Source organism: Chelmon rostratus, chromosome 4, assembly GCF_017976325.1.
Source record: "Chelmon rostratus isolate fCheRos1 chromosome 4, fCheRos1.pri, whole genome shotgun sequence".
NCBI classification, from domain to species: Eukaryota; Metazoa; Chordata; class Actinopteri; order Chaetodontiformes; family Chaetodontidae; genus Chelmon; species Chelmon rostratus.
Window position 1 is genome coordinate 20,977,603 of NC_055661.1, and position 23,955 is coordinate 21,001,557.

The window sequence follows — 23,955 nt, forward strand, 5'->3', positions numbered from 1 at the left end:
TGCTCTTTGATGATGATGGATATCTTATTGAGACAATTAATCTTCCACGCGAAGCGCTTCAAAGTCTCAAAGTGCACCTGGGATTTGGGATCTGGGAACATCGCTTCACGGTGATCCCTTTCAAATTTTTGCTCAGTTGTGGTTCTGATTATAAATCAGTTTATTTGTTTTAATTTGGTTTGTGTTAACAATTTTAACGGCTACGGTATTAAATGCATGCACACGTGTGTGCTTCTTGCACATGTTGTCCTATCTAGCTTTGCATTTACTCTTTTTGCATGATTTATTGGTGCTATTTGTTGCTTTGCATAAGGAAGCTTGTGTCTTTCTTTTCTATTACGACCAAATAATCTGAAAGTAAAAGCCAGAAAATATCTCAAAGATAAATCCATATAAATACGATTTGTGGGTTCTGCTCTCACATCCATGAAAATCAGTTCAAATTGCCAATTTATTGCTCTTATCTTGAAAGGTACATCTTCAGGCAGAAAAAAGAGGGGGGTTGGGGTTGGGGGGTGGAGTGATCATTTTCCTCCAAGGGATGAGTGATTTTCCTGTTATCTACTAATCTTCAATTACCCAATATCCAGAACAATTCTGGCCTCAATCAAGTGATCCAGTGAAGCAGAGTTAAGAGTTAAGCAGGAACAGATGAGAGCCTTCGGGCACATGTTGCTAACTCTTGCAGAAGTGTGTGGTGGCACTGGTGTGCATGGATTTGTGGGTTTCAGTTAAAGGCACAAAATGCAGAGGTTGAAATCACTTGGTCACTCATAAACATATCAAACAAAAAGAGGGAAGGGAGCCACACAACTGCGGTCAAGACAACACACCCATGGTTCCCAGCTCGTGCTATTTTCTCTCACTCTGACCCGTTTACTCTCACGACCTCAGTCTGGTGTTTTAATATTTACCAGTGCAGCCTGGATTTTAAACCTGGCCAAAGCAAACCTACAACAGGTCCTATTTAATGAATTTCTGATAGCAACATTAGAGGTAATCTGTTTCCTTTCTCTGGAGCCCGGTGTAGGCATTTGGGAAAATACAAAGGTGCCCATAATGAAAACTGTAATGGCTTGAATAATGAAAATCCTCCTTAAATGAAAAGAGCGTGTTAATAGAGTTCTAGTGGTGATGATACACAGCATCCAGCAGGGGAAGTTGCTGCACTGGCTTTGCAATGATGAAGTGTGTGAATGCCACAGGAGGAAGAAAGCTTGTGTAAAAATCATTTAATGTAATAAGTGCATTGAAGGAATGCAACTGTGCAACAGTCTGCCCTCGTTTACTGCCTCATTTTTTCCTGGAGATTTCTAAACAATTTATTCTTTAATATTTAATACAAGAAAAGGCTCCGTGCTCTGGATTAGAAGTGTATCTGCAGTGAAAAGATCTTCAGGATGTAACTGCGAATGAGTCCAGCTCAGTGTGGGTGAGGCTACAGAAAAAAAAGGCCAAGTTGACTTAATGGGTAAAGACTGCCCTCTCAGGGTTTACTACGTCAATTGCAGTTAACATGGTTGCTTGTCTCTCAGCACAGCTCAGCCATCTGGCTGTGTGGTGTAGGGAATGGTCCAGACTGGCATTCAACGTCACATGTGATTCACCAGGAATAAGTATAGAATGATTGTTTTCTATGCACATTTAATGAATAGCTAAGGACATTTAACTGCTCCTTAATGTATTGCCTATAACTTCTCATATGAAGCATCCAGATGTGGTGTTTAAACAGTTACCAAATTATCTATAAACACACTATAATATATAGCTGTAAACATAATGCTATATAATTACATACATGAACAAATCCTTACATTGTGTTATAAAACATGTAACTACCATGTGTACCTATGTATAAATCATCCACAGGCAGGATTAAAAATTACTTCAGGTTCAACACAACATTGTTACCTAAAGGTCCACTTACTAAATGTCTTCTGGAGCTTTCTTGTATCATCTCGCTGCATCTTGTGGCCTTCATCAGCAGATCGCACATAATCATGGAGAGTGAAGAAGAGCAATTTATCAATACACAAATAAATAATTGTAAACATAATCAATTAATATAACTATAATACATATAATTCATCATGTACAAACATAATTGCATACTGTTTACTGTTACTACAACAGCAACTGACCTTTAGAACCAATAAAAATCATTGCACAAGTTTCACTTTCTGAAATGCACTAAGATCCAGTCAGTGGACCTGAAAGCTCCTGTAAATTTCCAATAAATGGATCTTCGTGAAAAAAGAAAAGTAGTTCTTAGTTTAGCTGAGCTTTTAGTTTTCAGCTTTTTGAAATCTTACTTAATCAATTTCCCGTATATTAGGTGTGGACTGACATCCACATGGTCACTTGAGTGTGCTACATTATAAACTTGCCAAGTACCTCAGGTGGAAGAAGAATTAGATCTTTATTTCTCTTTAGTTATAATTTAGTGATAAGTAACAATACTAATTCACTTCAGGGAAATGATAGGGTTATAATAAGCAAAGTATGCTTGAAAGTACTCATTTTGCACAATTGCTCCTATCAGTGTTATCATATTATTGGATTATTACTATTGACTCATTAACATGAAGCAATTGTAACTGCTTAATAGGTAGTTTAATCAGTATGTGTCATATCTTATAGACTGATGATGTTGTTGCTGATGCTGAGGTTGAAGAACTATAGTTTAAGTAGTTTAAGTGAAATCAAATAATGAATAAAAATACTCAAGTAAAGTTTAACTGCTTCAAAATCATACTTCAGCAAGTTTCCACTGCTGCCCAGACCACAAATTAAACTCATCCATCTTTGTCTTTATACAATCTATGAATTTATCCCATTATGACATTATGAGTCAGACAGTGCAAAATGAGAGAATATCTCGTAAAATAGGAACCATAAAGAAACATAAAAAAACCTTAATTCAGCTTTTTTACGTGCGTTTATTTACATTTACTCGTAGCAGATGTGACAGCTGTGGCCTGCACTGGGTGCCACTTCCGTGCTGTGATTTAATTGGTTAAAAGTTCTAAGTCGACCCCGCCTTTCTGGCCGTGCCGAGTGTTGCAGCTCTACAGTCCGGCAGAAACAGCGGAACAGGGTGTCGCTGTGGGCTGGACCGGTTCACCGACCAGCATTACACCACAGGTCACAGCAGGACAGAGGAGCAGCAGGCTGACAGTGAGGTCAGTGATGTTTGTTTTGTTTTTAAATCAATCCTCAACTTCTCCTCTTGAGTTGCTAAGACAGCTAGCGTTACTTGTATGTCAACTAGCTAACTTAACCTAGCTAACGCTTAACGTAACTTAGTTCCCCTTAAGGGCTGAAAAACTGTACCTACTTTGCTTGTTAACGTCGAGGAGGTCACCAGAGGTTATGATAAATCAAGAAGACTCGATTAAAAGATGGTTGTCGTTTGCTGAAGTAACAGCTCTTCATCTGGGGTAAAGTTCAACCATCAACTGGAAGAAATGACAGTTGCTGGATTGTATACAGCGAGTCCTATGTGTTGTTAACAAGCGGCTAAAAGGACACTGATTTAAATCATTCTCTCAACTGGATTGACGCAGTTTACATTGTTATGCTTATTATTCCATTAATGCCAACACAGGGCATTGGGTGTCATTGCTTAATATAATAATGTGATAAGACAGTGACCCCTTAGAATGAAGCAACTTCTGCTTGTGACCCCTTGGTGTGTGGAAATGAGCTGGTTTTTCCTCCCTCTCAAGTTTAAGGGATTTTCAGAGGTCTGAAGAAATCAAATTATCCAATATTGCACAAGAAAATAAAATCAGAGACATAATTTTGTGTGACAGATTTAATTTTCCTTCTCATCCCTTTAATAATCTTGTGACCCCTCACGTAAACATTGGAACTCCCTTGGAGGGTCCTGACCCCCAGGCTGGGCTCTGACTCTCAGTGAGAATCTGGGTCTGTGCTCTTTTAGATAAAGCTGAAAATATGTAAGACAGTTCCATGTCTAGAAACCTGGCTCTTAACTGTTGTCTCTCTGTGAGATCAGCTGTAGTCTCTTGGATCAAGGACAGCTGTGGGCCTCTTTAACCCACTGAGTAGCAGTGATCTCTCTTTTGTCCCCTATGGCAAGCGTCTCAATAGTTTTCTGGAGATATACCAGCTTATCTATTATTATCAAAGGTCACACAGTGTTTCAGCTCCAAAGGCAGTATTTTCTGGAAGGGGGATGGCGTGGCTCAACATTGTGAGGATGTGACAGAGAGTCTTATGGTGCAATAGGAGGAGGCCAGCCTTTTTATGAGAGCTTTGCTGGAATCAGTGACATGAGTATTTCAGAAAGTCTAAAACGGCTTCGTTTGTGTTGCCAAACAGCCTTCTTCATAATATGTGCTATGTCTCTGAAAATTATCTCGGGTTCATCTCGCACTTGATAGCAGGGAGAATAGTGTCAGACTTTGCTGTGTAATAAAGCCAGTGAAGATCTCATCAACTGCTTCTCAGAAAAAAAAAGAACATGTTGCTCAACCAAGCTGTCGCAACAAAATGCAATTTGCAATCACACAGAGCCTCTAGAGACGTGTCTGGAACACCACAGGTCATGGAGGGTATTATATGCACTCTGACACCTAAAAGAATTTGTGAAATGAATAAACAGTTGTTCTGTATAAAGGTCATACACGGGTGCTCGGCTTCAGTGTAGGCTGCTGGATATGAGGCTCGTCTCTCTGTCAGTGGTTCCCTCTGTCAGGTGGATGTATAGTCTAATCTACCTGAACATTTACTACATAATGGCAACAGGTTACAGCTGGCAGGCTGTACTGCTACTACAGCTGTATGTTTGCCCAGCAGTACGATCACAGAGGCCGTGTCTTTTTTTGACTGGTCTGCCCTGTACATCAGGTCGACCATGGCAAGCGCTTGCTAACAGTGTTCCAGTGAAACAGTGTTCCAGTGAATACAGGTGGGCTCCACTTATGTCTCCCTGTGCCATTTCAATCTGGCAGAGCACAAACAGATGTTGTCCACATGTTGGGAGCACCAGAAAGAAAAGGGAAAGATGCTTTCCTGCAGAGGCTTCTCTCCAGTCAGCTGTCGTGCCTCTTTGTTTGCCTCATTTGCATCTCTCCATTGTGTTTTTGATTGTTTTGATAATCGATTCACCTGCCAGCAATTAATGATTAATCATTTGGTCTTCAGAAAAAAATGAAACATCTAAATTTGACTGACCAACAATCCAAAACCCAATGATATTCAGTTTACTATCACAAAAGACAAAGAAGGGTAGCAAATACTCATAACTGTGTAACTGGAACCAGAGAATGATTTTTAATGACTTAAACAATTAATTGTCTATCAAAATAGCAGATACAAAATTAACTGCTTGCAGCCCTGCATGAGATATTATAAAATTTCCTATCATCAGAATTTGGCCATACTGCTTATTCTGTAGTAGCTATTCCTTATTGTGTTTGGTTTTATTAGACTGTTGCAAGCAGTGATGTAACTCAATGAGAAGGACAACTTTATGGTAATATTGGGTTAATTATGATTTTTGCATACAGTGTAGTAGATTGACAGCAAATCTATCTATCTATCTTTGATAATTGATTCATCATTTTGTTGGACTAACAAAACAATCCATCCCCTACGACTCCTAGAAGCTGGAATGGCTATTTTGCACCTTTTTCTGACATAAAGTAATCGATAATATAAATGATCCTTAGTCTTACATTACATAGAGTATATCATGATGGAGGATTTATCCACATCACCCACTCTTAGACGACACATTCCCTCATGTCACCCATCTTGTGCAAAGCTGATGCTGCTGATGTACAATTTCTCTTCTTTACTTAAGGAAGAATAGTAGTAGAAAACTGGATATATAATTCAACTATTGATTGAATTAATTATGGATTTCACCCTTTTCCGTGACCCAATAAAGTATTAGATTTAGCTTTTATATTAGGCCATTCTTCATCATATTAATGCAGAACAATAGTTTTCACTAAAGCAGTATTTCCCTTGAGTAATTCTTTTGGCCAGGCTTTCATTCAAAGCAATGTTTTACATTAGCAGAAGTGAAGTTTTGCTCAATATTTTACTGAAGAATTTTCATTTGATATAAGTGATTTTGCAGTCCATTTTGCCTGCATACCTTCATGTGAGCTTGTGAACTATCAATCTTCAACATTAGTGCCCTGCTGGTCCACAGTTCTTAGCATTATTCATGGCTTTTCTCTCGGCTCTAATCTATGATTTCAAATTAGACTGACTTCTGGGTCCCCAAGAAGCTGAATTGTGGGTCTTTCTCATAATTTATTATGCCTGTATTCCTTTTATGTTGTAGATATCATCACTTTGAAGCAGTCATCACCTTTAGAGACCAGTATTGTTACAGGACAGTGTACACACACTAGCAAGTCTTGAGGTAAATCAAAGGAATGAGCCAGGGCCTGTTTGTGTTTCATCATCTGACATCTTGATTGAACAGATCTCTGTTTCTTTTAATAAGCCTAGAGGAAGAAAAACATCTTTTGACTCATTACCTTCGAGACTGACTTTAAATTGCACCTCAGCCACTATGATGCTCTAAAATGTCAGGCTATTATTCTGACATTCTATAATATGATTTCCTTTGACGCACAGATAATCATGAAACTATAATCTTGTTTTCCACCTCAGTGGTGATGTCACTAAATCTAGAAGTCAAAATAATAGTTATGTGTTCAAATGTATAACTCACACACGCTTGTCCTACACACCAAAAATTGTCCTCATTAATTCCTCTTTTCATGAGTAAATCCAACATGTTGCTCAGCCTCCGATGTTAAGACTTAATTATTACAGGATGCTATATAGTTTTGGAAAATGCACAAAATATAACTGTGGTAAGTTCACAAGAGAGAAAAATATTTCAAATATATTCTCCATTTTTTCCATAGTGCAGAGGCTTGAACTGTTTGCTTCGCTGCACCATTTTGTTTTTTAACTGCAGTTTCATCCTCATTGCATCATAGTGTTGACAAATGAATTTAACATGGTTGAGTCGCCCAGCTGCCTATATTATTAAACCGTCTGACAGGACAGCGATTCTGTTTCTAAATTCATAAGACACACTACTTCTTTGCGAGATAAAGTATATCAGCCACTTAAACAAAGAGCATCAGAGAGGGAGATTGATTTCATCATGCATACAGAGTGATGTGAGGTGAATCTGTGTTTCTGACACTCTGTGCTCCATGTCAGAGATTGAATCCAGTAGGCACAATGGCAGACAGCGGGAAAACTAATGAGACTGGAGCTGCAACAGCAGAACCAGCTAATGGAGAGCAGCAGGTGAGGAGCACTGTGACCCCAAATAACACCTGTTACAAAACTGGGGCATATTATGAACTTATTTGAAGCTTAGAATTGAATGTTGATAAGTTAATGTGGGGAATCAGTCATAATCACCAACGGACTACTGAAAAGAGCTTTTCATTATACAGTCAGGATTGTATTTCACATTTTTTAGGTCATTTGTCTTTTTTTTCCTAGAATGTTGTATCCCGAGTGAGCAGTTTACCTCTGGTCAGTTCAGCTTGCGAGGTGGTGTCCAGCGCCTACAGTAGCACCAAAGACAGCGTGCCCTTGCTGAAGGGAGTGATGGATGCAGCAGAGAGTGGGGTCCGAACCCTGGGAGCAGCTGCCACCACGGGGTCCAGGCCTCTCCTGGACATTATAGAACCGCAGCGTAGGTTCCTCTCTCTGCAAAAAAATGATGTAATATACATGCAATGACAGAAATTTACAGCATTCAAATGTACTATAAAGGAATGTTGCGAGCTTGTTGCATATGAAAGGTGTGAAACTGATGCCAGGTCCACTTGGTACCAGAATATGACACATGAATGCGACTTGGTAATAGAATATGACAAGAATGAAATAGGTTTCTTCTTCTAAGAAAGGTGTCATTTTAATCTATAAAACCCTTTCACCTGTCACTGTTGTGTAAACATGAAGCAATTCATGTTTTGGGTGCTTGGTATTACTTCCTGCTTACAGAGTTAGCAGCGATGAAAACATTTAACCTTGTTCTTCTTAAGTTTTTTGTGAATTTCTGTTGTGTACTTGTACTCAGTTGCGACAGTAAATGAGTACGCCTTGAAAGGACTGGATAAGATGGAGGAGAAGCTGCCTATTCTTCACCAACCAGCAGACAAGGTCAGACAGAAAGCCCCCCTAATGTAAAAAAAAAAACTACATTTCAGATCCTCTTTTAGCTCGTTTACCTTTGATGATCTTCTTTTTCACCGTCTTACTGACATTTCATCAACGCTTGTTGATATAACACGTGTGATAACGTACACTTTGTGTCTCAAGACACTTCAAACATAACCCGTCATGAACTAGCCTTCTAGATGCGTGCACAAGTCATATTACACTCCAGGTAACCATAGCAACAATGTTTACACTTATCCCTTGCTAAAAATAACCCAGCCGTAAGTGGGATAAAACACTCAGGGGTGTCCTAAAACAGAAAACAATGTATTTTATGGAGAAAACGCCACTCTCCACCCTCAGCCTTTTTTATTCTCATACTGCTGCACCCTGCATTTTCTCTTGCTCGGTTAACTTCTCCTTGTTGGCCAAATTGCCTCAAATGTCGTATATGTCAAAAGGAAAAGTGCTACATAGAAAACACATAATAGCGCCACCATCACTCTCCGAGCACAGCACATAATCGGCCATTTCTTCCTCAGGTGGTGTCGGACACCGTGGGTATGGTGTACCAGTCGGTGGCAGGGGCCAAAGACGCTGTGGTAGGGGCTGTGATGGGCGGTGTCGAGCTGACCCGGGCAGCAGTCAGCGGAGGTATCATCACCGCCATGGGCACCAGGATGGGCCAGATGGTCAGCAGTGGGATGGGCCTGGCCCTGAGCCGATCCGAAGACTGGGTTGACCAGAACCTGCCGCTCTCTGAGAGGGAGCTGGGTCAGTAGCTGTCCTAAATGTGGAAAGCATAATCAGTCCACAAAAACCAGGGGAGGTGATAAACCCATATGTCTGCTGCTGAGGTGTAGACAGGTGCGTTTTGACAGTTGGATCAAATGAAGCTGAAACAAGGCTGCAATTGGAATTAATTAATTGTGGACAACGAGACTCAGTTTGTCAACTTTTTATCACAGATGATCAAAAACAAGTAGAGTAGCTTTTTCCACAGTTTTACATTTGGATCACAGAATCCTCCTTTAATATATTACTACTTACTTACTTCTAATTTCCTTAAATTGCCATTTAAGATCTGCTGCGCCACCTTAATCAGATTTTTGACCCTTTTTCTTTTTGCCCGTTCATTACTGTTTTACATTTGTGCTTGCAAGTAAAGGGTACATAGAGAAGTAAATAGTGCTTAGCTCCACTTTGGCCATCTACTCTCAGTTAAGCATTAATAATGCTGCAGTTTTGCTTTAAAGAGGAACATTTTACAGTTTAAGCACAATAATTAGTCTGATGCCCCTTAAATTGCTCAAAGCTTAATTTCATACATTAAAAATTCTAGCTGGCGTTACTGCCATTTACTGAAACTTAATTTATTCAATAATTAATACGTGTGAATGATTTGGCATTTACGATGAGAGTCAGCAGCAAACACTGTGTCCTTGCTTCACTGATCTATAGATCAAACAGAAATTTTGCTGCAATTGTCCTAATAAATTCTCATTATGAAGGCAAGACAAGGTGATGTTGCAAGACATGGGCGGTCATGATAAAAGTGTTTAATTCTACCACAGTGACGGGCTGTGGATACATGAATGGTTGATGCTATTCATAGAGAGCTAGGCAGGGCATTACAATGAACCTCCCCTCTGTGAACTTGGCCCGTAAAGCACCTACACTTTCCAGCACTCGCAGCTTTGACACCTGCTACTGTGATGTCATGTTATCATGACAACCTGCCAGTATAGCAGTAATAGTCAGGAGGCCATCCTCTTCTCTGAGGATGGATGTGAAAAAGATGCAACTTTATTCAAACGTCAGAGTGCCCATAAATGCAGTACTCAGGGGATTTTGGATTTGTTTGATGGTGACTGTAGCAGAGGCCCACCAGACTCACCAAGAAGCTTACAACACAGACAGTGTTACTACTGCATATCCCTTAGCTTCCACAGGCTGATGTCTGGAAGGAGTGAAGTGGCTCTGAAGTCTCTCCTGAGCAGATGTGCTTTCACATCAGAGTCAAGTAACCCGACTTAGAACAGATGCACCAGTTGGTATCGTGAGAAGGAGCCTCCATCTATCACACAAAACAAGCTCATTGGCCCATGCCGTAGAGAGTGCACATGTACTGAATCTCTTGAGTATATTTCTTCACATAACACTTAAAACTGAAAAACAAACAGAGAGATCAAGAATGGCTGGTGTCTTGTTTAGTTTTTGGATTATCCTTCTCCAATAATTGGCTGAACTATGCATAACAAACAGTACTATAACCACATCTTTGTCATCACACCTTAATATTTTAAGCTATTTTTAAATTTTTAGGCAGTCACGCTACATAAAACATCTCCTTTGAAAATATATGAGACCAACACTATCCTCTTTCAGCTGCTGTTGCTGAACCCGCCACCAGTGAGGTGACTACCCCGTCGGCCAGCCCCGGCTACTTCGTCCGCTTGGGGAAACTCTCTGCCAAAGTACAGGAACGAGCCCTCCAGCAGTCCCTGGTCCGTGCACGGCATGCCAGGGATAGCACCTACACGGCAGTAGCTCAGATTACCAGTACTCTGGACCTGCTAGAAAGTGCCCGTACCAGTTTGGGTACTGCCAGTAACCAGATAGGAGGAGCCTCAGAGCAGCTGATACAGCGCTGGACTGAGTGGAAGCAGAAGCAGGCTGGAAGCGGACAGACTGAGTCAGAGCCAGATGGGACCAAAGATGAGGCTGAGGTCAGGGCTGGAGCATTTGGGAATTGAGTTAATGGTTTCTAAACAGATTATTTTTGCATTTCACAGCTTTTACAGTGTATATACTGTGCATATGCAGCATGTGTACACTAAAGGGAGAATATCTTGGAAAAATGAAAGAAAGACCTAAACAAGAATCCTGAAATTCAGCTGTAAATCAGAATTGAGAGGCAGACATTGCATTGTATTGCCATTCATTCATTCAGATTTATGTGGGACAGGAGTGACATTGTGTCATCGGGATTGGGATGGGATGGGCAAACTACCTAGACCTAGGAAGGGAAAGGAATGGGGATTAACTTATATGTTACAGCTATATTATCATCCATCATTTGATATTTTAATGTTTATCATTTATACCTATTGTTGTTTTCTGTTGCTTTCTCTTCACAGCAACTGGAATGGAGGGTCCTCTCCATGGTGCGGGGTCTGAGCAACCAGGTGAGGTCTGCGTGCCACAATGTAGTGTCAAGTGCTCAGGGTCTGCCAAGTGCAGTCCAGGACCAGCTAACCAGCGCACGGCGATCAGCTGAAGAACTGCACTCCTCTCTTGGGAGCACCAGCACCATCACACCCGTCCTTCTGGAGCGGAGCCGTCACCACCTGACCCAAGTACTAATTGCACCACGCTGTCTTTACTGCAGTGTTTTTGTTTTGCTGCATCATTTTATTTTCACTTAACACAGTTAGTCCTTCCATTACACTTTTATTGGTGCTTATGTAATACCTGCAGAGTCTTATTGAACAGGAATTAAGCAGGAACCTCCTGCATACTTTACATAAACAAACATCTATTCTCAGGGGTGTCTGCTCATCCATATGCATTTATGAAACTAGGACAGCGAAGCTCATGTTGTATTTAGTAATGCACAGATATAAACTCCTAATCACAATAAAGCTATTTGAGGTCACGTGTTTGTTATAGTTATGGTTTAGTGATTTTTTTTTAAAGTAATTCTAGTGTGTGCTTCCTCCCAGGTTCAACAGTCCCTGGATAGTGTCATGGAGTATCTCCTAAACAACACACCACTCAACTGGCTGGTGGGACCTTTTGCCCCTCAGATCACTGAGAAGGCAGAGGAAGATGTGGTGATGGAGCAGAGTGGACCACACAAGTAGACCTGAAGACTTTGTTGCGTTGTTCCACGAGTTAATCATTGAGTTACAGAGAACTATCATTAACTGTAGATGGACCATTTTAAATACATATGTGTGCACTGTATATATATATATATATACACACACACAAATATGTGTGTGTGTGTGTGTGTTTGTGTTTGTGCTTGCTTAGGCCTTAAATGCATGTGATCATGGTTTCTTTATAATGCACCACATTTTATCTTATTAGTTGATGACACTACATTTACGATGTTGCAGTTAATGGAATTTAATAAGAACTGAGAGCTGTGTCCTGTGGCCTTAGAGAATTTACAGATTAGTGCACTTTAGTATTTATCCTGGAAAAGATTTAAGTATTTTTACATCTGGTCAGGATTCTTTGTCCATATGTGCCTGCACTGGTGTTTCAAAGGCTTGTCGGTGCCTAAATGAATTTGCAGAACTAAGCCAAATGTATGTTGCCTGTCAACACCAAGACAGTTCTAGGAGTCGAAAATCCCTCTGTGAGAATAGGACAGACATAAATATGCATCTTTAATGAGATGTAGAGTTGTTGTTGTGATGCATTCATTTGTCTTTAGGTTTGCCCTTTTAATTTCAGTGTTTTGTGAATGAACCTTGATGAGTTCATGGAAGCAGCTAGTGAACTGTCAATGAGCTGACATGCTAATAAAATTGTTCACACAGCTCCGTTTATTTGTCACACTACATTCATGGATGTGTTATTTCTGACTTTTTGTCGTCATGGTGTTTTGGTAGTGGGGTGGTGGACTTTGCTGTGTTGGCTCGTCTGACTGAAGGCTGAGTCGATGCTGGGGATGACGTCATGGTCGTTGTTTCGAATGTCGGGAGCTAGCGCTGGGTAGGAGGCCGCGCGCTCTGCTGGGGACACAATTTGTACAAATCTGAAGCCCAAGGTCGTCGACAGCCCCCGGTACCTTCAATTTCAGGTACTGTCTTCATCGTAGACCACTATGAGAGACTGTCGCTGCCTGTAACCGGTTTTAAGCCAACTAGGACACTGTCGGGAAGCGCACTGTTTTTGGGCTGGCTGATTATGCTAGCGGTTCAGCTAACGTTAGCCTGCTAACGCTAGCGTTTATTCGATTTAAAACACAGGATTTGTTTACAGTTCGTCGCTACGGACGCGGTACTTTTTTATTTTCTTGAATTTAATAATTGTGGAAGGCTATCAAGCGAGTTTTGCCCTTCTTTTTGTATTGCTATCCAGTGTCAGACAGACAAAACATCCACTGAGCCTGTTGGCTAATGTTAGTGTTTGCTTTGAGCTATGCTAGCATAGGACGCCAATTGTTTTCTGCTGCGGACAAACTCAAACTGGGGACAGTCAGCTGTAAGTTGTTAAGATAGATTGTAGGCAACGTAGCGTTTGCCAGGTCATCGGTTAATTTGAGGGTTTCGTTTATGTTTTCGGGGTGGTTTTGTTTCGATGTGTCTTTAGCTTTTGTTCCTTTTATGTTAACTTTGTCCCGATCAAAACATCTTGCTGTGCGACGGAAGAAAACATAAACTAGCTGAGCTAGCTTCTGTTTTCGCATACTGTAACTTGCCTTTTATCGTGGATCCGCTCGGCTCTTTGTACCTTTTTGTTTTCATTGCTGTGTAAAGGTCTCCACCTAGTTTTTGTAACAATTTGTGACACAGCTTATTACTTTCAACACTCCTGGCACATTGCCCTGATGTTACAGGAGGAGCATTACATTATAAAGTGATCATTTTTATTTTGTATTAATTTGCTGTCGTATTTTGCCATTAATGTCAGACATTAATTTTGTCTTTTGCATTCACTTAGAAACCTAATGTAGACAACATTCTCAGTTAATTGTGACAAAGTCCAGTTCTAATTTTGTGGCAGGACTCGATTTTGTCACACTTTTGGTGGTGTTGGATTTAATTTTTGTTGATGAAGGAACACTATGAGGACAAACCTTCATTATAGCTACAGTTAGTAGGCCATAACCCCTTAGCTCACAGAGTAACTCATATTTTCTCCAATTCTACTCTCATGCTCCAATGCCGGTCTCCAAGCTCTTTTAGTCAAAAAATGAATAACATGTAATCAAAAAGGGAGTGCTAATCATTTTTGACTAACTTCTGCAACCCCATTTTCAGGAATATCCTCTCCCATCCCCCTTACCCCCTCTGTCAGAGCATGGCTCAGGAGACCAATCAGACACAGGTGCCAATGCTTTGCACTATGGGATGTGGTTTCTACGGTAACCCCCGCACCAACGGCATGTGCTCGGTCTGCTACAAGGAACACCTGCAGAGACAACAGGGAGGGGGGCGTTCCAGCCCCCCGGGAGAGAAAGGTAGGAAGATGGGAGAGACATGACCTATAAAAGGCAGGATGGGGGTGCTGGATATGGGTCTGTTAGGTGGGAAAGACAGGAACTTGGAACAGGGTCACTAAAAAACTGTACAGGCTTAGGGGACATATAAATTTGCTAAAAGGGGTTGGAGAACAGAGGTAGCAGTAGCTGCCTACACTGTGGCATCAGAAAGCAAGAGAGTGACATCTCCATCTGTTGTTTCACATTAACTCCAAACGCATCTGATCATGATAGATGAGCACAAGCAAGAAGGTGGCTTATAATGAGATAATAAAAAGACATCCATGTTCAGGTACCAAAACAGGAGGTCCTGTGTTGCTCGTGCTATCAGACTGTTCTGTTCCCACACAGCTGCTACATCACCGGCAGGATCACCAGGGTCAGCTGGTGTGACTGTGGAGAGTACAACCTCAGAACCCAGTACAGAGGTGGCGGGGACCCCACCTGAGGAACAAACAACCAGGTATGTTGCCTTACAGATACAATTTTATCAGCCCCATATTGTTCCAGAGTGCTGAAACAACAAACCATTGTGAAACAGTGATCCTTTTGACATCATTTATTTAGTAAAATGATGAACACAATATTCTGTGTTCCCTGTGAGGTGTTTTTTAAGAAGCTAATTAGACTAACTAAACGGTGGTCTTGTACATGGTGTTTGCCATTATATTGGACATTTGATTATATTTGTTAAAGTGCCTGTTTAATTGACAACATGAATGAGTAGATCAGTTCATTACGAGATCCAGCACATTGTGTTCTTATATGTGCTCAGTCCCCTTTTAATTAAGTACAACAGCCCTCCTCTGCGGAAGCAGAGTGAAGATACTTTATGTATATTCACATCATACAGCCTGGGACAGTTTTTACTTCACCTGATGACTCTGAGCTTTCTGGTAAGAACTCGTTGCCAGTCAATGCAAAATTTTAAGCCAGTTTTAAGGAGTTCATATGCAACAGTGTGTTACACACAACTCCTGCCTCATTTTGCGTGGGAAGCAGTGGGAGTGCTTGAACTTAATTTCTTGGTGCCTGAATATCTCGACTTTGCATTTTCATTTCATCTGCATACATTTACTTCTAGATAAATGGAATGTGTGTTTTGTTTGTTTGTTTGTTTTTAAACAAATCTGGATTTTCTGGATCTTAAGTTACACATGCCGTTCTTGTCCATAAGTAGGTCTTGCTATACCTTACCTAAGTGAAGTGGCTTTTACTTTTTTGTTAATTGTGGATGTGTTGCTATTGGATGGCACTGACCGGTGGGTATTTATTTATTTATTGATTGATTGAGTCTGTTTTGCTATTCTCTCCAAGTCTTCTGATATTTCTGGATGGTTTAAGTTTGGACTGTTTCATAAGGGTTAGCCCTTGTGTTTGACACTGAAAGAGATGACTGAGCTGAGGAGTAATGTTCTGTAGTTTTAAAACATGCTTGAGGGCCTGTTCTTAAAACAGCTGCATAATGTTGAATAATTCTTGCAGTCCTACTTCATTTTTTGTGATTAAGCATTTTGTAAGGGTTCTTGTGTGGTTTGCTTTAGATATGCCAATAAATAATTCTTTTTGAATTTTAGAATATATTGTATGATAGGTGAGAAAAGTGAGTGTATGTATTGGAGTTCGCTGGTTTCACAGCATAGCATGGTGTGTAAATTGCCGTTTATCATAACATGTACATTTGCTTATCTACAGAGGTGAATTCTACTGAATTAGTGTCATTAAAAACTTTTCAAATTCATGTCAGGTTTCACGTCTGTCAGGACATAGTATTTTATGAAGTTATAATGAAGCATTTGTTCAACCAAAAAAACCCTTCCATTTTCATTCATTTAAGGGTCATTGTAACTGATGATAATAATAATCATAATTGTGTAATACCTTGAAATCATGATACTATTTTCTGGGACAGTTATACTGTAATAATCTCAAACTGTTGCGACCCTGTAGAAGATTAGAGGATTTAATATTTGAGCAATAATTGTTCTGTAGTGTGATATACCTACATTTCTGACTCTTGGAAATCATAGATTATCCACATTATAATGAGCACAGTTATCATAGAAGTTGTTCCAGCAATGGGTTTATGCTTCCCAGAATGCCTACAGAGAAGTCCAGATAGTCATTTGATCGCAGTGTGATGAAATTTTGGAATTATCAGAAGGGATTTGTGCCCGATCTGTCTGCATACTGTAATCATGGATAATTGTGCTCTGTACTGTGTATATGTGCTGTCCCATTTTCTGTAAGCCCTGCCGGTTTTGTAGTTGCTTGTGGCTTGTCAAGTTGATTGTGATGGCTCAAAAGCATTTCTCAAAGCAGGTTACAGGGAGCGTCCTGAAACAGATCCAAGAAATTAGTAGTCAGTCCCCAAACAATACGATGAATGCAGGCAATTAAAACAAGGAAAAAGACTCCAAAGTTCTTGTGTAATTTGTGGTGTTTTTGTGTCAGAAACTCCTACTTTATTGTTTGGATTGAATCTATTTTCACAGCTGTCTTGTAAGTAATTCTGGATGCCAATGGTTTGTTGGTCTAAGAAAATAAACAGATCTCTCTGCCATACATTTACTACAAAGTCAATTGTTGTCTTCAGTCTTAATTTAATTTTTGAATCAGAAAATTACCCTTTATGGTCTAAAATGTTGTTGTTGTTGGTGGTGTCAGTCCCAGCTCCCCCAGTCCAGTAACTCAACAGATGACAGCTATGAGCATCTCCCAGGATTCAGGAGCTGTAGACTCTGATCGAGCGGAGGCTGAGGAGGGAGAAGAGGAGGGTACTTCCAACAGCTCAGGTGAACATCACAGCAAACAGTGGTCCTTTCTCAAATCAAACCCTACCCACTGTGCACATAAAGTCAGTCACACTCACCGCTGTGGAGGGCACCACTTATTGAGGAGCAGGGTGTGAATATACAAGTTAACTGTGGGATGCACTTACCAACCTCGACCATAAACATCCCCAAAAATAATGTATGTGTGTTTGGGATGACCCTCAATATTGCAAATTCACCCTTCAAAAATTTGAATGGAGCGATTGAATAAGGCGATGGTTAAGTGGTCGGAGTGAGCTCTGAGAGATAAAGAATACATACTCAGCTTTTGTCCACCTTCTCTGTCATAGTTGTTTAATACACTTTCTCTTTAGACTGACTTATTGCAGAAGCCAACAAACTTAACCCTTTATATTTTATATTGGTTTGTTGTTTGACTTTGAGTTATTGTTTTTTGTGTTTTACCAATTACTGTTAAACACATATTGAACAAGCAGTGGCTCAATTGGTTTGTGATCATTATACTTGTTTGTATCTTTTTTTCCTCCAGAGCCAGTGGGGGAAGCAGCACAGGCCTTGTCTGATAATGACCAAACTCCTGATAAAAACAAGAAAAAGAACCGCTGCTTTTCTTGCCGGAAGAAAGTGGGCCTTACTGGTAAAGAAGATAAGAATTTTCACACACTTTTGCATGCTTTATAGTAGGGTTGATGATATGGCCAAAATCTTCAGTATATATCACAGTATCGTAATTATGTTAGTTAATTGCTCTCAGAGTAGCAAGTTAGCAGTGTCACATAATGTGGCTTAAGGAATAGTAGAAGAGACAGCTCTTCTTAACTACTGACATGGCTCAAAGGTTTATGAGAGGTGAACCTGCTTTACTGGTATTCTCGACTTACATGACAACCACAACAGGGTAGAGTTCAAATTTCAGAACAGTTAAACTCATTGTACTATTTTCATTGTCACTGAGACCTTGTTGTCACCTCATAACATTTGTCTCACTGGGTTTATGGGACAATGTTGGTTGGGTATTTCACAATGTGTGTCACATTAGCACAAGGTGGCTTATTGCTACATTTGGAACTAAGTTAAAATGTACTGCCACTTTAGAGTGCTCATTAAATACCAAATACCTGTAACCCACATATCCAAAATCCAATTCCCAGTCCATGATTTTAGTGGTGCATTTTCACAGTCCAAGGTATTTCACAGTGTACTGCTGGCCTCCAGCTTTTTGCCAAACTGGATTACCTCAAAGCCCCAGTCTCCATTTAATGTTGAAAAGTAATATCTGCATTTTAGGCCTGGCCATGAACAAAATCCTCAGTATACATGTGAAAACACAGCCTGATAATGGCAGTACCCTCAGGGCGAGTTGAACTCGGGCTGAGTTACATGCTTTTATTCATGTCCTTTTTTTACTCTGTTTCAGGGACATTGTGTTCAACAGTATTTTAAGTAATCAGGAATTTCCCTGGATTCTTTTGCGACAAAGGTTGCAAAAACTTGAGAATGTGCGTGGCAGTGAAAAATGTACAGTTTGACCATGATGTGAATAGATACCAAGTGGATCACATGACACAGAAACTATTAAAAAAAATAGCTGAATCTTGATCTTGAATCTTAGAGGTGAGCTAACCATCCTCATACTACCAAAACAGTCAAACTAAGGAAGAAGATGCCGCCAGGTCTGGAGTGCCTGTCAACTATCCAACGTAAAAACTAACTTGACCACAGTAAATTCCTGCTGTCTAAAATGATCTGTCATTTACCGGCGCTCAAAAAGTAGGCTACTGAGGTTTGACATCCAGTCTTGTTTACTTCTGTTACTTAAGCTAACGCAGCTTTCACTGCAAACACACATTGGTTTGCCTGACAGATGTCAACCCATCCCTTACCTTAATCTTGCAGAAAATGTGAATGTGCACACACTTGGTACAAGATAATCGAAGCATTTGCCAATACAGGGTGTTAAAAACAAAAAAAGCCATTGTGTTTTTGACAGAATTTTCAACAAAGGCAGCCCACCTTTGAGTTGGATAGACAGTGAAAACCCTGGTAATATAAAATATGCCCACTTTAAAACCAGTTAAAGAGCAAGTTTACCCAGACTGTGGTGTTGGGTGTTCTCAGAAGAGCAACAGGTATGAATAGAGGTCAGTGCAGCAATAGTTGTCCTCTATAATTTGTGTGCAAACTCTTCAAATGTAATGATGTTGACTTACCACGTTTGCTTCTTATTCCTGAAGGTTTTGACTGTCGCTGCGGCAACCTGTTCTGTGCCATTCACCGTTACTCTGACAAACACGACTGTCCCTATGATTACCGGAGTGCAGCTGCTGCCCGCATACGCAAGGAGAACCCTATCGTGGTGGCTGAGAAAATTCAGAAGTTATGAGGACTGAGTGCAAAAAAAAAATTCTCTGACTTTGTGAATTTGAACAATGGCGACTTGGATGAAAACACCTGATATCATGGCTTCATTTGTTCATGGTAGTCTAAGACGGGCGGGGTGGGGTGGTGAGGTCACGGCCACTGTCCAGACGCTTCCCTTACTAGCATCTCCCTCTCTCTCCACCAGTGACTGCGGCTGAACCTGAGTGTTTTCTGTGTGTGTGCGCGTGTGTTTGTATGAAAGTGTGTGTGTGTGCACATTTGCTTGAGAGTCGGGGAGAGAGCTGTCAGGGCTTGGTGGACATTAGTGTTGCTGTGGGGAGGGAAGGCATTTGATTTTACCCCTTTTTGTTTCTCAACTTGGGGGATCGTGTGAGTTTATTTTTATACAATCCCTGTAAGGTAGTTGAAATGAGACGGGGGTAAGCTGTTAAAGAATGTGTCACAGCCTGGATAATGACACAGAGCTCAATTAAGGTCTAGAACGTTTAAAAGAAAAAACCTACCTGGGAGATTTTGTGTATCAGCAAGACCTTTTAAGGGCTTTGGAATTTTTTTTTTTTTTTTCCCCAGACTGAAAATGATGTCAACTACTTGTCAAATTGGCATTTTTTTTCTTCCCACCTCTTTACTCTGTGGATCACCACATGTTGAACCCCCAAGTCTCAGCATTTTCCAGAAATGTTTCTCTTTGATATATTGACTTATCATACTGATATTGGGTGCATGAACAGTTTATGGAGAGGGAAGGTCGGGGAGGGCAGGGATAGGGGAAACTGAGAACCTTGACTTAACTGAGTGATTGAATTCTGTGTTTTTATTTTATTTCATTTTTTTTTCTGTTTTAATGAGCGTATGACATCAGAAGATCTATATTAATATATTGTAGTTAGCTTGAATTGTGTGATTGCATTCTATTTATTTTTTATCGTTTGGTTGGTCTGTGCTGGAGGATTGGCAGCATGTGTCAGCAAATCACTAAGATTTGCACTTAACCTTTTCAATTATATTTAAGTAATTCCATCTTGATTATATAACCATTGAATAAAAAATACACAAGCTCTGACATGATGGAGTAGAGTCCAGTTAAGCCGTTACAACTACAAATTGTGCAGTAAAATGTCCATAGTTTTGGATTTGGAAACAAAGCACAACAAAGTGTGTCAACTGCAGAGCACAAACTAATGTGCTACACCTACTCGGTTTTGTTCAGCATCTGGGTCATTTGCAGTTTATATTTGATCAGTACAGCAGGCTCGCTAAAGAAATTGCCTTCTTGTTCGATTGACGAGACGTTCTGTTGTAGTAAGGCGGTGCGTACTCCTTGAATGCCCTTTTCTGTTCGATGGAGCGTGAAGCTCCATGTTTCTCTAACCACCAGCAGACCACTGACACGTGCTGAATGAAAACTGACCTGGGTCGCATTGACTCTACACATTGACACACCTTCTGCTCAGCTAAAGTAAAGATCGTCGCAATGCTCCAGAGTTGCGTGCTGCGCTTTTACGATGTGCTCCGATTCAGACGAGTCCTTTACTACGAAGAGCGCTTCTAGCTAGCTTCTTCTAGGAAGATCAAATTTGCGTGCATGTGCTCGGTCAAACATATGAGTTACTGTGTTGTAACTGACTGCACAGTTTGAAATGAAGCTGGAATGTTTAAAAAGCCACAAAGCAGTAGCACAATGCATGGCTGGAACCCCGAGGTTCAAGTTAACAGGACTCTAAAGTTTCTTTTCCAAATGTAAATACCATATGGCTCCTATTCATATAGTATAATCTTAATGTAGATTTTTGCCAGGTAATTAAGGTGGGGGACTAAGGTGAAGAATAGTACTATGTGTATAAAAGTGCTTTCATAATTATCCAAAAAAAGAGAAAGTGCCACAACCGGCACTGATTTTTTTTTTCTCCATCTTGTTCCCCTTTCATTTACAAGTTATTTACCACCATCATCTGCCCATGTAATGTCCAAAGTATGTTCAGTTACTGACTCTACCTAGAGGCCATGTGGTCTCTTTTCTACAATACTAGTCCCATTGTTAACAAGCCCCTATAAGCTTTATTAACCTCGCTGAATTACACAGTATCCCAGCCCATGCTTTTATCCTGTTACTGAAGTCTATTCCTAGCATAGTAATATTACTGAAAGTTTAAAAGGCCCTTTGTGAGACACAGAGGGACATTTGAGGTATCATCTTTTCATTATTAAAAGCCTTCCTTGTAAATGTTGCTTGATCTTGATCATTAAATATTTATGAAAGAGCTGCAGACAAGTTGCGAGGAATTTGCAGAGCATGCATTCTCAGAATAAGCCAACGCAGGATGTGTTGGAGGTGTAGGACACTTTTCCTTGTATACACAGAATATCATGGACCTGGTTGGCTCTCGTTCAGGCTCCTTTCATTGAATTATTGGCCTTCAGAGCTCCTGTTGAAGGCGTAGTGTTGGTGATGAACATGTCTAAATAGCTTTGACTTGGCATGCCAACCCCCAAACTTTTTTTCCGAGGTTAAGTTGGTCATCTAAGTCCCGACTGTGATTTTATCGCCACCAGTGGAAATTCAGACGTTTGAGGATTTTTGAGTGACGATTACGTACAAGCATATTTAGGGGAACTTGTGTTTGGAGCAGCTCTGCAGTCTGGTGTTTCCCAAAGTGTATCTTCATATATTCAGAATATTCAAACTTGCCTGCTGGGTTGACGGCCATTACAAAATAGTCGGCCACAAAATGCTACATTTTCCTCAACAGATTGAAAGTCCTTTCAGAGAAAAAGTCACGTGAGATGATTGTTCAGTTAGTGAAATCGTGAGGAGTTCATGGTTTACACTTGCTGTTTTCTATTGACTGCTCGTATCAAACCCCAACTCCTTGTTTTCTTAATAAATATGAGCAGTTTGAATGTAAACCACCATAATTCACATCAGCTGTAATGTCATTTATCAAACTGCCTAGCTCGGATATTGACTATATATCTTTGGGCAGAAGATGGAGGCCCAGTTTTCGTACATGTGATTTGGGACAGTTGGATCACTAAAATTGTTTTGACAGTTTGTGATGAAGGACTTGGCACCAGCAATTAGGGCAACCATACCTGAATAATTTAGATATTCTCAGTACATTTTTTTCTTCCTTCTGTTCTGTTGCTTTGATAGAGTTTTGATGTCTTCAATCCTGTCTTTAGCACAACCTTTCATAATCAGTGTCTTCATCATGCAAAGGTTTTGATTGATAATGAACCTGTCAGTTGTGATGAATCTGGTTGAAATTCAGTGTCGCTGCAGATGTGAAGACAAATGACAATGACTTGATTCATTCTGTCTTTCAAGATGAGCTTGAGGGACATCAAATGAAATCTACAATGTTCGCAGAGCTGTAGTTCTTGTCCCTTGGCACTCCAGTCCCCCAGAAACACCACCAGATATCTTTTTATTTTGTTTTTCTTTCAAGATTTAGGATTGTATGATGTGTAAGAGTAAGTATAAAACAATAAATTCACAAAGTTTATTTTAAGCTATACTTGTCTTGTGTGTTTATGCATATGTGTTTTAATGTTCCCAGCGAGAGATTAAACAATGATTTCTAATTTAAAAGGTTGTATAAAATTATGTGTTTTGTGCTGAATAGTTTTGAGCATTTGTGATTTCTTTGCTGCTCCAGCACAGTGCACCTGGAAAGTATTCAGAGCGCTTCACTTTTTCAGCATTTTATGTTACAGCCTTATTCCAAAATGGAATAACCTGATTTTCCCCTCAAAATTCTACACACAACACCCCATTATGACAATGTGAAAAAAAGTGTTTTTGAATTCTTAGCAAATTCATTAAAAATATTAATAAAAACATGTAAATATGTATTCACAGCCTTTGCTCAATACTCTGTTGATGCACCTTTGGCAGCAATTACAGCCTCAAGTCTTTTTGAATATGATGCCACAAGCTTGGCACACCCATCTTTGGGCAGTTTTGCCCATTCCTCTTTGCAGCAGCTCTCAAGCTCCATCAAGTTAGATGGGAAGCATCGGTGCACAGCCATTTTCAGATCTCCTTAGAGATGTTCAATTGGATTCAAGTCTGGGCTCTGGCTGGGCCACTCCAGGACATTCACAGAGTTGTCCTGAAGCCACTTCTTTGATATTGTGGCTGTGTGCTTCGGGTCGTCGTCCTGCTGAAAGATGCACCGTCGGCCCAGTCTGAGGTCAAGCGCTCTGGAGCAGGTTTTCATCCAGAATATTTCTGTATGTTGCTGCTTGTATCTCTCCCTCCAAGCATGATGCTGCCACCACCATGCTTCAATGCAGGGATGGTGTTGGACTGGTGATGAGCGGTGCCAGTTTCCTCCAAACATGACGCCTGGCATTCACGCCAAAGAGTTCAATCTT

General features: G+C 40.4%; 2 protein-coding genes across 3 annotated transcripts; both read left to right on the top strand.

Moving 5' to 3' along the window:
• The first annotated feature begins 3,072 nt into the window (after positions 1 to 3,072).
• Positions 3,073 to 12,724, top strand: plin3 (perilipin 3). 2 transcript variants are annotated; one of them, XM_041935087.1, is made up of 9 exons: positions 3,120 to 3,182; positions 6,326 to 6,406; positions 7,225 to 7,314; positions 7,516 to 7,711; positions 8,099 to 8,181; positions 8,721 to 8,952; positions 10,567 to 10,907; positions 11,319 to 11,537; positions 11,904 to 12,724. In XM_041935087.1, exons 3-9 carry the CDS (start codon positions 7,246 to 7,248, stop codon positions 12,042 to 12,044), a joined length of 1,281 nt encoding a protein of 426 aa, XP_041791021.1. In that variant the 5' UTR covers positions 3,120 to 3,182; positions 6,326 to 6,406; positions 7,225 to 7,245; the 3' UTR covers positions 12,045 to 12,724. The 2 variants fall into 2 exon arrangements, with proteins under 2 accessions (XP_041791020.1, XP_041791021.1); XM_041935086.1 differs by lacking the exon at positions 6,326 to 6,406 and having other exon boundaries at positions 3,073 to 3,182.
• Positions 12,725 to 12,860: 136 nt separating this feature from the next.
• Positions 12,861 to 23,091, top strand: zgc:77486 (uncharacterized protein LOC405808 homolog). Its single transcript, XM_041935517.1, has 6 exons — positions 12,861 to 12,994; positions 14,178 to 14,377; positions 14,750 to 14,861; positions 17,066 to 17,193; positions 17,723 to 17,830; positions 19,428 to 23,091. The coding sequence occupies exons 2-6, from the start codon at positions 14,218 to 14,220 to the stop codon at positions 19,574 to 19,576; spliced, it is 657 nt and encodes a 218-aa protein (XP_041791451.1). The 5' UTR covers positions 12,861 to 12,994; positions 14,178 to 14,217; the 3' UTR covers positions 19,577 to 23,091.
• Positions 23,092 to 23,955: the final 864 nt, after the last annotated feature.

Excerpts from the sequence above, each read along its gene's own strand:
- plin3 (XM_041935086.1), top strand. The coding sequence starts at position 7,246 with ATGGCAGACAGCGGGAAAACTAATGAGACTGGAGCTGCAACAGCAGAA. Across the intron at positions 7,712-8,098 it reads GGACATTATAGAACCGCAGC|TTGCGACAGTAAATGAGTAC; the intron begins GTAGGTTCCTCT and ends ACTTGTACTCAG. Across the intron at positions 8,182-8,720 it reads TTCACCAACCAGCAGACAAG|GTGGTGTCGGACACCGTGGG; the intron begins GTCAGACAGAAA and ends TTTCTTCCTCAG.
- zgc:77486 (XM_041935517.1), top strand. The coding sequence starts at position 14,218 with ATGGCTCAGGAGACCAATCAGACACAGGTGCCAATGCTTTGCACTATG. Across the intron at positions 17,194-17,722 it reads GGGTACTTCCAACAGCTCAG|AGCCAGTGGGGGAAGCAGCA; the intron begins GTGAACATCACA and ends TTTTTCCTCCAG. Across the intron at positions 17,831-19,427 it reads GAAGAAAGTGGGCCTTACTG|GTTTTGACTGTCGCTGCGGC; the intron begins GTAAAGAAGATA and ends TTATTCCTGAAG.